This window comes from Mesoplodon mirus, assembly GCF_964341445.2.
Source record: "Mesoplodon mirus genome assembly, chromosome: 16".
Lineage (NCBI taxonomy): Eukaryota > Metazoa > Chordata > Mammalia > Artiodactyla > Ziphiidae > Mesoplodon > Mesoplodon mirus.
This window is the reverse complement of record NC_138992.1, coordinates 66,935,497-66,952,798: the sequence shown is the minus strand read 5'-3', so window position 1 is coordinate 66,952,798 and position 17,302 is coordinate 66,935,497. Positions and strand designations below refer to the sequence as shown.

Below are 17,302 nucleotides of genomic sequence, written 5' to 3'. Positions count from 1 at the left end.
ATCTTAAGTGAATTTCTAAAAGTTTGTAAGTACCAATTTCATAATTCCAAAAAAGAAGCATGCATTTTTCCTCTTTTAGAAACAGAGTTGTCCAACTCTTACATATTTTGCATAGAATTATATTAAAGGCAAGGTCAGCAAGAGAAAAAAAAGAAGTGAGTTTTTTTCTGTTAGAAATTAGAAAATACGATCATTTTTCTACCATCCCCCTGAACACTGGGAAAGTATGGCTGGTTTTTAGATCTTATAATGCCTGATACATAGTAAGCATTTAGTGAACTTTGTTGAAAGAATTATAATGAATATATTTCTGAAACAATTTGAGGATTCTTGCCTTTAAAAGCCTACTTTCAGATGGTAGATTTGTTAAAAGGTATATATTCAGTACATAAGCAGGTCACACTTTTTTTTTCCAAGTTACTTTAGAGTATATCACAGCTGTGTGGTGGGAGTGGCAATGACCCAGGAGTTCAGAGACCTTGGCTCTATACCAGGCACCAACAGTAAATGGCTTGAGAAAGTGACTTAACTCTGCCGAGTTTCAGTTTCCACATAGGTGAAATGGTTAGTTTGGAGCAGGTTACTTCTGGTAGTCCGTGCAGCTTCAAAATTCTACAGTTGAATGACTCAAATTAAGGAGAATTGAATCTAAGTTTAACAAACACTGACATAGTGCCTACTGTGTGCCAGGTAATATTATAAGTGCTTTACACACTATGTAGTCATATAATAATAATGATTAAGCATATACTATGCATGGGGTAGTATTTCCTACACTGTGAAGTATAAGCAAATGATAGCTGCTATTAAAATGACAGTAATTTTATTAAAGTTCAATATAGTACAAATCATTAAAAACGCAGGGTAGAAATAAAATAATACTTGGGATTCAAAATAATATAAGAATAAAGTAGTTATCCTGTTTAAACCACTAAGTAAACTTTAGGTGGCTGAAATAAGTGATCTAATTTTTATTGGACTTGGGAGAATACATTAGCTGTGACGCCTGACGTCACATCGCTCCCACTGCAAACCACTGGCTTTCCGAGGCTTGAACGTTCACACATGTGAAATCATGTAGCAGAAAACGCTTATGAAACAAAGATATTCTACCAGTAATACATCGTAATATGGTATTCATTATAAATGTTTCAAGTGCACAATTTGTTTTAGAAAAATAAGCTAGAAACCAATGTATGATCACAGAAAACAGCAGAGCTTCTGGACATCAAAGGCATATTTGAGAAGTGCAGTGGGTACATGGTTGCCTGTAAGCTTAGAACAGTAAGTAATACAATGGAAGAAATTTTGATTGGGAAGATACTAACAGACTACAGTTCCTAGGCCTCATAATGGTCCAAATCTCAAGCGAAATGGCTAAAACTGGATGGAACTTCGGCAAGTCCAGCACTTTCCATGTCTGGACATGCTGCGTGGGCCCTTGTCCTATTACTTTGACAACTGCCGAGACCCCAAGCTTTTCTCACCTCCCTGTACTTCCTCTGCTCTTACTCATCCTTTATGGCCAAACTCGGGCACCACCTCCTCTAAGAAGCTTTTCCTGAGGCAACCCCTCCCTGCTCCCCTCAAATGGCCCCCACCCACACAGAGGGTTGCTTAAGGCCCCACCTCTATGCTTCTACAGACCCTGGTATGAATCTCTAACATAATTTGATTATTCCGGCTACTAGGTCAGATTACCCTATTGGCTCGTAGTCTTTCTCATTAAGTAAACTGTGAGCTCCTTGAGAACAAGAACCATGTTTAATTCATTGTTGGATCACCAGAGCCTTGGAGAGCGGTTGACACAAATGTCCCACTTAAGAATTGCTTGTTAAATGAATGAATGGGTGGGTGGATGACAGCAATAGCTATTATTCACTAATAAAATAATTTGAACCATCTTTGTGCATTATAATTATAATTGGTTGGAAACTGTGATGAGAATTGACTGTGTCCAAAGGAGTCAGCAGGGTGAGGGATGTATTTCTTGCACATTTGAGGAGTATCTTCATAATCAACAATTTGGTTTGGTTCATCCTCCCCCGCTTACTCTGAGAATAGGAGATAAGTTGTGGGAAGATAAAACATCATTAAAAAAAATCTACTCAATGGAGATTTACTGAGCATCTACTATCCAAAGTGGTATGTGTCCTAGGCAGACCCAGATTCTATCCTCAAGGAGACCATAGTTTAGATATTTAAGAAAGGAAGAAAGTGACACATGACATCAAAGAGACCAGTGTTTACTAAAATGAAAAAACATGTAATAATGGTCATACAAGGGTCAGAGATGTCAGAGATAAATGGCTGGATTCACAAGAAGCCCCTACCAGGCAGGAGACCTAGGTTGGATCATCATGGCTCAAAACCTGCTCTAAGTTGTAAAGGTCTTGGACCCAGAGATGGTCGGGTCCAAGGAAATTGGTGCGCGCGCACACACACACACACACACACACACACACACACACACAAGCTTACTGGAACTTAGAAAACCAAAAGGCCAATGACAAGGCCAACTAGAAAGTTAATTAGGGCTTAAACATGGATTCAGAGTAAAGGGAGCTGGATGGAATGGGAGATGCTTCAGCCACACAATGCAAGTGCACAAGCCTGACCTCACATGCAAACCTTCTCTCCAGGAATCAAAGACTAGATCCAGTATTTCCCTCTCTTGGACAGTACTGGATAAATAGAGGATCTGGTGGATACAGGTATATGCCATACATAGTAACCATTATAGGATTTCAGAGGATTAAAAGATGACATTCAGGGGCTTCCCTGGTGGCGCAGTGGTTGAGAGTCCGCCTGCCGATGCAGGGGACGCGGGTTCATGCCCCATTCCGGGAAGATCCCACATGCCGCGGAGCGGCTGGGCCCGTGAGCCATAGCCGCTGAGCCTGTGCATCCAGAGCCTGTGCTCCACAATGGGAGAGGCCACAGCAGTGAGAGGCCCGCGTACCGCAAAAAAAAAAAAAAAAACCAAGATGACATTCCGTCATAGAGATTCTTTATGGAAGAAGCGGTATGTCAACAGTGTCTTTTAAGACTGCTTAGAGTTTGCAACTGTGAATTGGGGAAAAACATTCTAAACAGAGGGGAGAGCACGAGCAAAGAAAGCGAGTGGTTCATTTTTTGCTGGACACAGGGTATGTGATGGAGGATAGTAGAATATTACGAAGGAAAGCTGGAAACAGGTCATGGACAGGCTTGAAAGCTAGTTATGAAGTTAATGTTATTCTTTGAGCAATGGGGAGTCATAGTAGAGAAGAAGCACTGTACGCCAGGAAAACGAATTTGGCTACAGTGTGTGAGCTGACTTGAAGGAGGGAATCCCAGATACAGAGGCCATTGGGAAGCTCCAGAATCTACATGGGAGGACTGAAACTAGGACAATAGCAATGTAGATGGAGCAGAGAGAGTCTGAAGGGTACTAATCAGGAAGTACCATGGTTTTTTCCAAATACACACATATACTCATTCCAAAGAAAATATAAAATATATAACTTAAAACCAAATCTGTCCTAATTCTGATAATTCTCCAATTATAAAGAACAGAAGACTGAAAAATCATCCAGGGAATTCCCCGGTGGTTCAGTGGTTAGGACTCGGTGCTTTCACTGCCGTGGCCTGGGTTCAATCCCTGGTCAGGGAACTAAGATCCCACAAACCATGTGATGTGGCCAAAAAAATGAAAAATCATCCATCCATTTAGCCAATTTGATTGATTTGGGATGGTCTAAGTATCAAATATGATAAAAATGGGATTTTCAACACAGTGGGTATGTATACCTAAGGGACAGGCTAAGGGAAAAGAAAAAAATATCCTACGTAAGTAAATTTTCTTTTCTCCCGAAATGTCCAGGTGATTTCTCCAGATAGACACTCTTTTGAACACTTTCTAACATTAGCTAACCCAACTAACAGGAATGCTGCAGAAAACAGAAACAGGAACTTTGTGAGAAGTTTGATTACCTGTATGGCATCTTGGAGGAGAGGAAGAACGAAATGACCCAAGTCATCACCCGAACCCAAGAGGAGAAGCTGGAACATGTCCGTGCTCTCATCAAAAAGTATTCTGACCATTTGGAGAACGTGTCAAAGTTGGTTGAGTCAGGGATACAGTTCATGGATGAGCCGGAAATGGCAGTGTTTCTGCAGGTAAGTATCCCTTTGGCCCCTGAGGAAACAAACCAAGACGGTGGGGAGATGATCCTGAATAGCTGTCATCACATTTTCATTATTTTCTGTACATCTCATTTTGATCTATCTTCTCAACCAAAATATATGTGCTTATATCTCCATCTGTTTAAACTATTTCATAAGCATATATTTAAGGGACCATGGCATTGCTTAAATATGAAAGGGTTCTGGTATAAAACAGCAGTTCTTTACAGCATTTAGAAACTAAGCTATGAGATGTTCAGAGTCAGCAAAGGAAAGAATTAAATCTCAACACCGTCTTTGATGAAATCAATCTAAGTCAGCCTGTCTTTTGTTTGCTTCCACAGAATGCCAAAACCCTGTTACAAAAGTAAGTCGTTTTCATTTCATGAAAAAAGTATACTTTTCATTTTTACCCAAGGCTGTCAAACTTTACACAGTGACAGAAAGTGGCAACTTGTCTTTGTTGCAGAATTTCTGAAGCATCGAAGGCATTTCAGATGGAGAAAATAGAACATGGTTATGAGAGCATGAACCACTTTGCAGTCAACCTCAGTAGAGAAGAAAAAATAATACGCGAAATTGATTTTTACAGAGGTTTGTTATTCTTGTGACCATTTGGCCAAAATCTCAGGTGTGTGAAAGCGTCAGATGGGTTCGGTGGGAGGAAAGGGGGATTCAGGATCCTCTCCTCAATGGGTGTCGACAACTTTACAAGGATCATAATCCAACGTGAAGCTCTATTTCATGACAGAATCATATCGTTTGTTGACGGTGTTTATTTAGCTTTGCATATCACAGTGCTTATTATAATTCTGGTATTGGGCATTTAACTCTGGGTTGTCAAATATTTAATAACCGATGGTGATGATAATATCTCAACTTCAACCCTACACAAGGTGTCAGCCATAATCATAATAATGTGAAGTGTCATCAGGGGCAAGGTTAAGGATGAGATAAAAATAAAACATAGTAGACACTTGGATTAGACTTTGTAGCACTTTCAGTTAAACTCTAGAGGGCAAGAAAAGCAATGGGTCATAGAGTAAGTCACACCTGGAAATAAAGCTGAGGCTATGTGATCAGATGCACTCAATGAGTTCTAAACACACCCCTATCATTTGGCCTAGAAATGCCATGCTTGGAAATTGATCCTGATGAAAGAGTTGATTTAGACGATGAGATTCCTTGGCTAGACCACTATGATGCCGTAAACTTGTATCAGTGCCCACAGATAGAACTTTAGAAGCAAATCTTCAGGATGAATCTTTTTAAAAAATCCTTAATACCGTCTCTCATTAATATTGCCTGAGGAAATATTAAGATCAGTAGGTGAAGAAAAGAGTCGAGGCGTTAACTGTGGCAAAAGTCAGCATTCACTGAACAAAGAATGTGATAAATTAAACAGGGCTGGTGTTTTCGGACATAGGGAAGAGAGTTGTGTTTCCATTTAATTTGACAGAGATAAATAAGTGACAGTCCCAGCCCTCCGGGAGCTTGCAAATGTGACAGAACAGGATAAAAATGGGGACAGCCTCCGGGGGTCAGGTGGATGGTGCACGGTGGTGAGGACAGCTCTCTGTACTGGCGAGGGGAACAAGGAGGATGGTGATGGCTGGAACCTTTCTCACAGTTGTCCACATTTAATTAGAAGCTCAAGCCCCCCCCCCGTGGCATACTCGGGCCACAGTTAAGTGTCTGATGGACAGGATCTCCCCAGCCCTGACCTTAATCTGAGCTATAAATAGTGGCCAGTAGTGTTTTTCCTGGCCGCAGTGGTAATCATAACGATATGAAAATGCATTGCCTTACCAGAAGATGAAGATGAAGAAGAAGGAGAGGGAGAGGGAGAAGAGGTAGTAGAAGTGGAAGAGGCGGAAAATGTTCAAACAGAGTCATCAGGAGGAGATGAAAGTCCAGAGAAAGGCCTGGAGCCCTGTCCGCCCACCTCAGAGCTCCAGGCTGCCCCGGAGCCTCCCCCAGCCCTGCCACCCGCTGCGGATGCCCCGGTGACACAGGTAACCGTTCCTGAGCCCCTTCTTACAGGCCACGCACTCATGCTTCCTTGCTGAACAGCCTGAACAATTTATTCTACGTCAAGGAAAGGAAACTCTATGCCAGACACTTGTACGTGGAAGACAAAAGATTTCAGGGCAGTCGCAGCGTCAGGGAGAAAGTCCTCTAGGTGATTCAGCAGGTTCTCTGTGGTTATAACTGGTTGGCAAGACTTAGTTTCACATGATTTTCTCACCAATGTCACCCTCAAATCTGAGGCACTCTTTGGAAATTGTGTGTGTGTGCGTAGCATGTTAGTTCACAGAGAGCTGATATCGTGAGGATTGAGTACAGATGTAGGATATAGGTTGAGAAATAAAAATGGTTATACTTTCGGAACTTTGAATTTTCTGTAGGTAATAAAGGAACTAAACAGAGAAGCCATGCTAGTTTATGTCCCCGTTGCTTACCCTGAAACAGAACCGTAGCTTTTGTTCCATGGGCAAATAGGTGAAGCTTAGTTTTCTGTGTTTCTGTCATTTGATGAGATGATGTGTTGACAGAATTGTTCTTAAAAATTTCTTAGGAAATTAGCTCATCCCAGATACTGTACTTGATTGACTGACTTTATGTTTCTAAGATGTCACTGTTTGGTGTTCAAGCCTCTGTACTGACTGCATGACACCTTTAACAGACAGATCCCAACCTGTTGAGTTTGTGGACAATGAAGATGCATTAAAAAAAAAAAAAGTCCTGGTTTCAAAGTGGATTGGAATTCTCTATAGCAATAAAACCTCAGAGAGGCAACTCAGAGACGGAATTATATCCTATACTCTGTCTCCATACGAAACTGGGCTAAAATACTATTTATAGCTCCTAGAATCTTGAAATTCTGGGGATACCAATTGCAGTGAAATCGAAAGTGGTGTGGCAACTGAATGAGAGTTGGGTTTGATCAATCAGATCAATGTTTGGTTTTAGAAAAGAGGTTTTGGGGGCCCACATATAACATAAAAAAAATTAATGCTGGTCAATAATTTGCCCCTTCTCCCATATCTGATATTTTATGAGCAACCTTTGTTTTAGGCTTCTGCTGTCTGCCTGCCCAGGCCACCATCTGGTGAAAGACAAGCCCAGAAAAGAAGAGGGGCACGTGCAGATGCCGAGAGAGAGGGCCGCTAGCTGCGTTCTTGCCTTTAGTGCTTGCGGAGGGTGGGGTGAGCTGAAAGCTGCACTCGATCGGGCACTGCGCAGAGACCTATCAGTTTTCAAACCGCAAGGGAACTAAAATCAACTGGCTTTTTTTTTTCTTCTTCTTCCTTTTTTTTTTTTTTTTTTACTTTTGAATGTATCTGTCCTGTGAAGGGGGAGGTTGTACCCACTGGCTCTCAGCAGACCACAGAGTCTGAAACTCCAGTCCCTGCAGCAACGGACACTGCGGATCCCTTGTTTTACCCTAGTTGGTATAAAGGCCAAACGCGGAAAAACAACACAAACCCACCTTCCACCCCAGGGAGCGAAGGTCTGGGGCTCGTAGGGCCTTCGGGTTCTGAGGCTCCGAGTGTGCGGAAGGCAGAAGGGGCCGACGCCGCAGCCAGTGAGAGGGCAGCAGGGAGCGGTAAGGAGACTAGCTCGCCTGCGGCTGCTTCTCAGGTCAGTGTCGATGCTCTGGTGTCTGAATGCTACCCGCACCCCCCCGTGCCGCCCGGGGTCCAGCCGGGATGAGGGCAAGAAGGAAGGGCTTCCAAAGGGGCAGAGAGAACCCAGGCCCTTGGGAAACACAGAAACAACTCATCCCTCCCGGGTTGGCTTGTTTCTCGAAGCCTTACATGAAACACAAGAAACACATATTTGACTTCACTCTGCTCATGCGTGGCGACCTCACACCTGGCTTCCCAGGGGAGGGGTGCGAGCGAGCCTGGCCCTTAGGCCTGCAGGTGAAAGCTGCTCCGTCTGCAGTGACTGGCTGGTGTCCCTAGCTCCCCTCTGCAAAGGCCACTTGACCTTGGTCGGCCTTTTCTGTAACCTCCTTGAGCTTCCAGAGACTAATCACCTGCTTTTGTGTCGTTCCCAACAACCCCCAAGGAACACGTTTCAATTGAGTTCTGTGTCCACTCTGGAAAAATAACCTGATTCATGGGTTCTGGGCGTGTGCCAGTGACAGCTGGGCAAAGATAGTCTTGGCTTAATTAAACTGGTGCTTCCTAAGCATGTGCTCCTGGGAGCAGAAAAGCACAGGTTTTCTTCCTTTGGAATTTTTTAAAGGGTCATTCAATACCCCCTTTTTATCTTTTTATAATGCAAGTTTGAAGTCCACGTCTTCTTCCTAACACTGGGTTAGATGTTTGCATGGCTCAAAGATTCCATAGAAGAAATCTTGCACAATTTCTTCACATGGAAGAATGTTCATGGTTACTCCATACCCATGAGTATTCTTACACGACGTGTGCGTGTGAGTGTCACCCAGACACGGGGCTGGCAGAGAAATATGCTCGAGTTCTGTGCTCCTGGGTCATCGGGTGATTACGAACAACAAATAGCATTTTTTTCAGAAATCATAAAATTACTCTCTTGACTGTACCTGCTCAAGTGAACCTCGATTCCATGAGGTAATAAGTGGACATGATTTTTGGAAAATTCAAAGATGAACATGCTTTTGTGCCACGTATTTATTGTCACAGATGAAAAATGACAAAACTAAACGTTTGGTATAAGGAAACCTTTTGTGATTGTTTTTAGGTTAAAAAAAATGGAGTAGAAAGTTTTCTAGAAAATTGATGGGAACTTTATTTCTAGAAAGTTTATGGGATTCCTTACATATTTAGTGGAAGTTGAGTCAGGAGGAGCCGTTTTCTGAAAACAGTAATACAATAATAACCCGAAATAGGAGAACGCTCCAAACGAAAATGAAAGATCTATCTAAATGATGTTGAAAAATATTATTTGTGATAATATCAGTGAAGCTTTCTTCTTGTTCTCTCACAGGAGTTAGCAATCTGCCTAGCGCTTTGGGCTTTTCTTGTACTGCACTACATCTGGAGTCAGACTCAGTGCTTGATTTTTACTTTAATGGGTAGGAAATATTTTCTTTTCCCTTGACTAACACCTCGTGTAGTTCTTCTAGAATGTCCCTCTTCCATAGGCCCAGGGATGGATTTCTCCCCAACTCTGAGGCTCAGCCACCTAAAAAGAACCAAGTTCTTAGACAGTACTCGTGGCCTTAAGGCACCTTCCTGAGGAGAATCACTCCATCATCTAAACCTGCATGGAGGGGGATCCTGACTCAGAACAGAGACTCCGTGGGCAATTATTCAGTAATCCAGTGGGAGTGGACCCTCCAGAATAGCCATTAGGGGAGGCCAGTTTCAAAAGATGTCCATAATGCTGAGAGGACTTACACGCTCTTAAAGTAGATCGAGGACCAGCAAAGGCCTGATTCAGGAATACGCAGGGTTTCCATCGGTTACGTAGCAGTGTTTCATCTGCCTCACCAGAGAGGTGCCCAGGTGGTGGCCAGGTAACTGCGTTGATGGGCAGGTGGACCAGGTGACTTCTAGTTCTTTCTGAACCCTCAGACTCTACAGTGTCTCTCCTGGGAGAGGGGAGCCCTGAGAGAAGGGTGCCATGGGGACAGCCACATCAGGGACATTTCAGCCAGGTGAGATCTGAATGCATAAGGAGCCAGAAGGCCAATGTTCATCTACTGGCCATAAAGAATCAGAACCAAAGAAAAGTCATAAAGCCAGCAAACAGCATATTATTTTTGATATACTTTCTCATGGTCAAGGCTTTTCTTGATTACTTTTAGGAGGTTTGCTTAGGGACCGACATCTTACTCCTTTTGCAGCCTTTTGAAAAGTATCAGCTTAATGAATCATATTTAAAGATTCAAACCCCACGTGCTTTTGAGTAAATGACCTTGCTGGACCCAAGACCCAGCTCCCTGTGTCTGTAGCTCAGAAGTGATTCGGGGTGACTAGTGCTGAAAGGACTCAGCTATTTCTGGCTTGCTGACTTTTCCCTGGTTGACATTGACTCCTCTGGAAGCTCCCATCATAGCTCCTTTCTGCCTCATTAGCTGTCTGCTCAGCAATGGCAGTAGGCTCTCCATGGGTCCCTGTCATGTCTATAACTGTGTGTGAGTAGGACCTGCCCCAGTGTCCAACAGTCAGCCGGAAACCTGTGTACCCTAGAATGTTCTGAGTGTCCTTATCATCCGCTCAGGTGCATAACTCCTCCTCCTGTCATTATTTGTGGTGAAAAGCAGGGGAGGAAGTACTGGCCATGGACTCAGTGGGGCCAATGGGGAGAGAGAAAACTCCATGCATAATTGGAATATCCTGAATAACTGGATCTGAATAATTGTCTGAAGAGTTCAGTTTACATTCTGAGAATTCAGGTTTGGGGCTTTGTGGCCATATATCTGTGGAATGCTTCTCCGAGGCTGCAGGGGGAGAGTCATGCTTCTTGTCTGCCACCCACTGAGCCCATGTCATGGACGCTGTCATTCACATGCCTGTCACGAGGCTGAGGCAGGTGGGGCGGGGTGGATAGGGTGAACTGACCTTCTTATTTCAAAGAACCGTGCTTGTGTCATTCCTGGTGTTTGAGAAAGGGCCGTTCACGTAGCGAAGGAAACCTATTCATAATGCAGGACCACTCTTTGATCCCTGCCTGAAAGAGGGTATGAACAGATGGACAGAGATGTCACCACAGCATCCAATTCCCCACCTCTGTGAAGGTTTCGCAGGCCTGATTCACCTTCACTACCTCAGAACCCAGCTCACTAGATTAATATTTGTCCAACGCAATGTTAGCTTGTTAGAATTTCACACTTCATCATTAGTCTTTCCCTGAACATTGAGGATGTGACACAAAAGTTCCCCTTGATTCACTGGTAGTCTTACCTCTCTTAAGCATATGGTCCCCTGTCAGGAAACGAGGTTGCCTTAGACTTTCAGAAGCATCTAAGGATCTTGCTGATCTGTAAACTCACTTCAGCCCCATCAGTGGAACTGCAAACCTTTTAAGAAGGCAAATGTTTCCAGGTGCTTTCCTCATGGCCATACACACAGCCTGCCCTTGCTTTTGCTGCCTGTGGTTTCTGATGCTGTATTAACTCTACTTTACCACATACCTTCTCTCTTCACCTAATTACGTAGGCAGATTATGCGTCAGAAATTGGCCATGGCAAAAAAAACAGACGTTGACTCTGCACCCGTGGTGAACCGGGATTCTGCTTTTTGTTAGATCAGAGGTACATGTTGCCTTCCCCACCTTCATTCTCAAAGAAAAACTAATTTCTCAACAAGGTTTGGATTCAGCCCTATATCACACTGTGCAAAGCCCATATACATGAACTGTTTTTGTTTTTGTTTTTTTGGCCGCACTGCAAGGCGTGTGAGATCTTAGGTCCCCCAATCAGGAGACTAGGAATCAAACCCGTGCCCCCTGCAGTGGAAGTGTGGAGTCTTAACCACTGGACCACCAGGGAAATCCCATGAACTGGTCTTTAGCTGCAAAATGGCCCTCTAAGTTCCCACCCTTCTAGACCAGGCCTGCTGTATGCTCAGTCAATGCAAAGAGAGTTTGGAGGAAATAGCATTCGATCTACTTCATGTGTTAATTTTAAATTTTATTTTTTTTAAAAATTGCACCACGCCCTAGTCCACCTCAGAAGACAGGGCAATAATAAGATGGGAGCACACTGTGATGAGGTCAGCTGCCCTTGGAAAGCAGTCTCTGTGAGCCGCATCTCCTGGGTGATTTCCTTGTCCAACCTGCTTCCTCTGCCGCCCTGCTCTTCCCACCTACTTACATGCAAATCACACCCAAGTGTTAACACAGGGACCGCACCCACCCTCATGGATAACTGGGTATTTTATTGGGCATATGTGTGGCAATTAGATTTTTCCAGAAGTGGGAGCAGCAACAATTGAAAGCCCCTCCATGTTCCCCTTCCTCCCTTCCCAGTGAGGCTTAGTGGCTTTGGTTGGAAGAGTTTATTCAAACCATTTGATGAGAGCTGTACAGGGAACAGGGACTTCCAGAGAAATGTCTCCCTATTTGGTAGATTAACTGGGCAGCTGCTCTGGCTGACATTTGCTCTGGACCATGGCAGCTGCCTCAAGGTCGGAGGACCCCAGCCCCACTTCCACCACACGCACACACACACACACACACCCCTCTGCAGAAAGCCAGTTGCTTTGGAAAGGGGGTTGTTGACATTAAAATCTCTGCCACGTCTACCTCTGTAAAGAACCACAGCTTATCTAGTTCACCAGAGCATGAAGCTGTAGTTTGGTCAGAGACCCTAAAAGCTTTCACCATATCGTAGCTATTTGTAGTTGCAAGGATAGAATATCCACTTTCCACATTCCATTCTTCAAGTCTGAAAATAGACAAACAAGTTGGATAGCTGCTCTGCGAAGGCTTGGGGCTCCGGAAAGATCAATGAAATCAAGAGACAGGACTCAGGCTCCTGTCCTGCCCCTTCTGCGTGTGACTCTGGACACTTAATTTCTTTGAGCCTTAGTTTTCTCATGAGGAAAAGGAAGCAACTACTCGATGAAAGGATTCATCTATTTACACAACATTAGAGAGGGAAAAATCTAGTACTAAGAATTTTATCAATTGTTTTAGGATGTTTTCATTGGGAGGGTTATGGACTTAGGCCTGACACAAATCATTCTGGGTGACAATAATAATAATAGATTTTCAGTGAAATAGATTAGCCATTGCATTTCTCAAAATGTATTTCTTGCCTTGAAGCTCTTACATAAATCCCTAATTCCTAAACTGTTTCCAAATCTCCTCCTAGGCACCCCTTTAGCTGAATGTTTACACAGCTGTGATTTTACCCTTTGAGATGCTATAAACTCCACAAAGTCCATGTCTAAGTCCACCTAAAGGTACTTAGGCCTCATTGCCCAGTAGAGCAAAGACTTAGAATGTACACAGTAAAGGTAGTCACGGAATATTAGATGAATGAAGAGATGACAAATGATGTGAATTTTTAATTTACCTATTCTAAGTGTACGGGTCAATACATTTTGACAAGTGTGTAGCCACTATCACAGTAAAGCTATAGAGTATTTCTGTCACTCCAAGAAGTTCCCTCATGTGCCTTTGCAGTTAATCTCCTTCCTGCATCCCAGCTGCTGTTTTGCTTGTCATTATAGTTTTGCCAGTTCTAGAAGACTGTATAAGTGAAACGTCCAATATATAGACTTCTGTGACTGGCTTTTTTCACTTTGCATAACGCTCTTGAGTCATCCATTCAGTTGCATGTATCAGTAGCTCCTTTCTTTTTATTCCTGAGTAGTATTTCATTGTATGGAGATTTTCCAGATTGCCTTCTGTTTGATTTCTGGTTTGATTCCGTTGTGGAGAGAGAATATTTGTTATATGATTCCAGTCCTTTTAAATGTATTAAGATCTGTTTTATGGCCCCAAATATGAGCTAAGTTGGTGAATGTTCCATGTGCAGTTGAAAACCTTGTATTTTCTGTTGTTGTTGGGTGGGGTGTTCTATAAATGTCCACCGGGTCAGAGAGTGTTGTTCAGCTTCACTCTATCCTCACTGATCTCCTGCTTACTTGTTTTATCAGTCGCTGAGGGGAATTTTGAGATCTATGACTCTCATTGTGGATTTGTCTATTTATCCTTGCAGTTCTATCCGCTTTGCCTCATGTATTTTGAAACTCTGTTTAGGTGCCTATCTTAGCATTGTTATATTTTCTTCAAGAATTTATCCCAAGATAAGTGTTAAAAAAAATAACTCTTTTTGTGTCTGCCTGCTTGAATGGATACAGAGAGGTCCTCGCTCTCATAGATCAATACTATTTTTTAAGGTTGGGTAGAAAAGTTAGAGGGCCGATGGGGAGAGCCTGGAGGAGGAAGATGCTGACAATCCTTAAGACGTTCCAAACGGCTGGCCACGGAAGACCTCACGGCCTAAATCCAACACACCGGTATCCCCTTCCTTTCACAGCCACGCACAGGGCCAAGCATAGCAAGGGCCACGATGGCTGAGGTGCCTGGTGCTTTTAAGTGACAAGGCTGAACTTTACAGTCTGATGATTGGTTTTCACCGGTCTGTGGGGCCCTATTTTTAGCTTAAGTGTAAATTGCTTTATGAGCTAATATGTCTGTACATTTTAATGACGTGCCTCTGGCCCAGTTCACTCTTTGTCCTGGCTACACCACTTTCCACGGAACTACAGAGGCCACCCTGTCGTGGGCCAGGGACTTCCAACCCTGGGCTTGTCCTCTTGGCTGAGAAGGTCCAAGGTTCCCAGCCCAAGTGTTGACAAGAAGGTGCAGGTGGTCCTTCCTCCTGTCCTGAGTGCTCCCAGATGCTTCCTGAGTGCTCCCAGATGCTTCCTATTGAATATATCATGAGCTCAGAGACAGAACATCAGGGACAATGTGGGTTACCCACACCTTTGGGCTCTTCACTCTAAAATAGCAAAAGGGATATGTGGAGTCCAGTGCGGGAAGTATCTCCAAGGAAAACCAGCCCATGGCCATCTTAGTCCCCAACCCAGGTTCTATAAATGTTGTCCCGTGAGGTTATAAAGGTGTTTCCAGGGGAAAATAAGAAACATTTCTTAGAAGAAAGAAGGAAAGAAGGCAAGAAGGAGGAAAGAAAGACACATGGCACTAGCCAAGATTCTTAAAGCCCAGAGTTTATTTCCTAGAGTCTCAGAAACCAATACATGTGTCCCTAGACCCGAGATCTTATCAAATTTCTCACTAACCCAAGATTCAGTCCCCTTGAAAATATTAATATTTTCTTAAACTGGGATGAACAATAGCCAACGTTCCAAGGAAAAGCAGGTGTGTGGAGCTCTGGGTCCCCACGAGCTGTCACACACACAAAGATAAAATAATTTTCATGCAAATAACCTTTGAGACCAAATCATTCACTCCGATCTTAAGGGCAAATATCAACTCCAGCTGCCACTAGGGACTGAGAGGTGAGAGATGCCTGAGGCTATACGTCCAGAAAGCTTCTTTTCTGAGCAAGATCAATTTCACAAGGTATCACAGAACATTTAAAAAAATAAAGCAAGAGACCAAGAATATGATTTCCGGGGCTTCCCTGGTGGCGCAGTGGTTGAGAGTCCGCCTGCCGATGCATGGGACACGGGTTCGTGCCCTGGTCCGGGAATATCCCACATGCCACGGAGCGGCTGGGCCCATGAGCCGTGGCTGCTGGGCCTGCGCATCCGGAGCCTGTGCTCCGCAACGGGAGAGGCCACAACAGTGAGAGGCCCGTGTACCTCAAAAAAAAAAAAGGAAAGGATATGATTTCCCATGAGTGTGACTATAGGTCCTGTGTTCTTTGAAATGATCTATTTAATTTTCCAAAACAAACTGAAATGAATGAAAATTTAACTATGTTCTCTAAATTTAATTGAGAGACTCAGGGTGTCAAATTATTTTCAAATAGAAACCCCCACTGAGAGCAATTGCTTGTGTTTTACAAATTAGCTCATGAATCGAGTCGCTGATAAGCCAGGCACCCTGACTGTGCTGGAATTTCACTTGGTAAAAACAGAGAGACAACCAATCAGCACTCAGGACTAGCCTACATTTACTGCATAACATTGTCCAGTACTTAATAGTCCCGGAAATTGTAAGAAGTTCTGATAATGAAATGCAGGCATTTTTACATAGAAAAAATTTTGGAGTAAGGTTTTTATTTAAAGAAGTCAGTTTTAATGAGACTATTATATGAATATTATTAATGCTTTTTCATTTGTATCCTGCAGCTGCAATTTTCTCTTTCTGGGTTTTTTTTTTTTTTTTTTTTCCTGCTGGGAAAGTGACATCCTAATAACTGTCAATTTGGGGACTTTTCTAGAAGGGCCAAAAAAAAAAAATTCTATACTGAAACTGTAGGCTATATTTCTCAGCATCAAATAGCTTCCTTAGTAAAAGTCACTTTAATAGGAAGCTAAAATGGATGTATCTGTTTTAAAGAGGGAAATGTAATGTAAATTGTGTGTGAGCAGCGTAATGAATTCATTTCCCCTGGCAACCTGTGCCTACAGCTCTCCGATTCCTGAAAACAGTAACGCAGGCACTGGGGACAGCTCTCTGGGGGAGGTGTTATGACATAGCTAGTTGGGTTTTGCTTCCCGTATTTTTTTTTTTTTTTTTTTGCGGTACGCGGGCCTCTCACTGTTGTGGCCTCTCCCGTCGCGGAGCACAGGCTCCGGACGCGTAGGCTCAGCGGCCACGGCTCACGGGCCCAGCCGCTCCGTGGCATGTGGGATCTTCCCGGACCGGGGCACGAACCCGCGTCCCCTGCATCAGCAGGCGGACCCCCAACCACTGCGCCACCAGGGAAGCCCTGCTTACCGTATTTTTTAAATGTTTATTATTCTGATTCTAAGACTCTTGTTGGTGTTGTACATCCTGTGGATATTTTTCTGTCTTTATTTATGTATCTCAGTGATTTCCAGGGCTTTTCCCCACTACAACCAACAAAGCAAAGAAGGAATCCACCATCGTGAGAAACCAGTGCCACGTGGTAATGACCATAACTAAAGGGCAAGGTCTTTGCCAGAGATTCTCTCATTCAAACCTCACAACAACCCTGCACAGTACGAACTGTTAAACTTCCTCATTTTTTAGTGGAGGATTATAGGGGGTGAGTGACCTGCTCCAAATCATGGAGCAGCTGGGAGCTTGGTGCCCAGTGACCCCTTGTCCACCACCACGGAGTGTGTGCGTGCAGTAGAATGGAGGCCGTGCCCACATCTAGGAAAAGTGGGTGAACCCCCACTTTTCCTGGGTTGATGTGACTGAGGCAAAAATAGTGTGACCGAGGGTTCTCTGCATTGACTCACCACCCATGACACATGGGCATAGAGAAGTCGGTTCTCGGCCTCCACTGCCTGCAGTGATGGGCGCATACATTGCAGATGAGTGCACCAGTCCTTCAGCTGCACCCCAGGCTGCTGACCCACCTGCCTCCCTGTCTTTGACTTCCTGGGGTGGCGTCAGACTGCGCCCTGAGTCTCGCATGCTCAGCAGCACTCGCTGCCTCTTTTCTCCTTGGGTTTATGGTCTCAGCATAACCCACCGCGTTACTCTGAGCCAATTGCTCAACCATCCCATGCTTTCTTGT

General features: G+C 43.8%; 1 protein-coding gene across 3 annotated transcripts in view; it reads left to right on the top strand.

Annotated features, from left to right (window-relative positions):
• TRIM55 (tripartite motif containing 55) overlaps nt 1–17,302 on the top strand; it is a gene marked incomplete at both ends in the record, with an annotated part of 42,374 nt that overhangs the window by 17,481 nt on the left and 7,591 nt on the right. Inside the window, 5 exons of one of the 3 annotated variants that reach the window (XM_082601166.1) lie at nt 3,928–4,161; nt 4,512–4,534; nt 4,637–4,761; nt 5,980–6,182; nt 7,525–7,812. The exons of 1 other annotated variant lie outside the window; for it this stretch is intronic. In XM_082601166.1, coding sequence (XP_082457292.1) covers nt 3,928–4,161; nt 4,512–4,534; nt 4,637–4,761; nt 5,980–6,182; nt 7,525–7,812 — 873 coding nt within the window. The remainder of the gene's footprint in view (nt 1–3,927; nt 4,162–4,511; nt 4,535–4,636; nt 4,762–5,979; nt 6,183–7,524; nt 7,813–17,302) is intronic. One more of the 3 variants, XM_082601167.1, reaches the window with a different exon arrangement.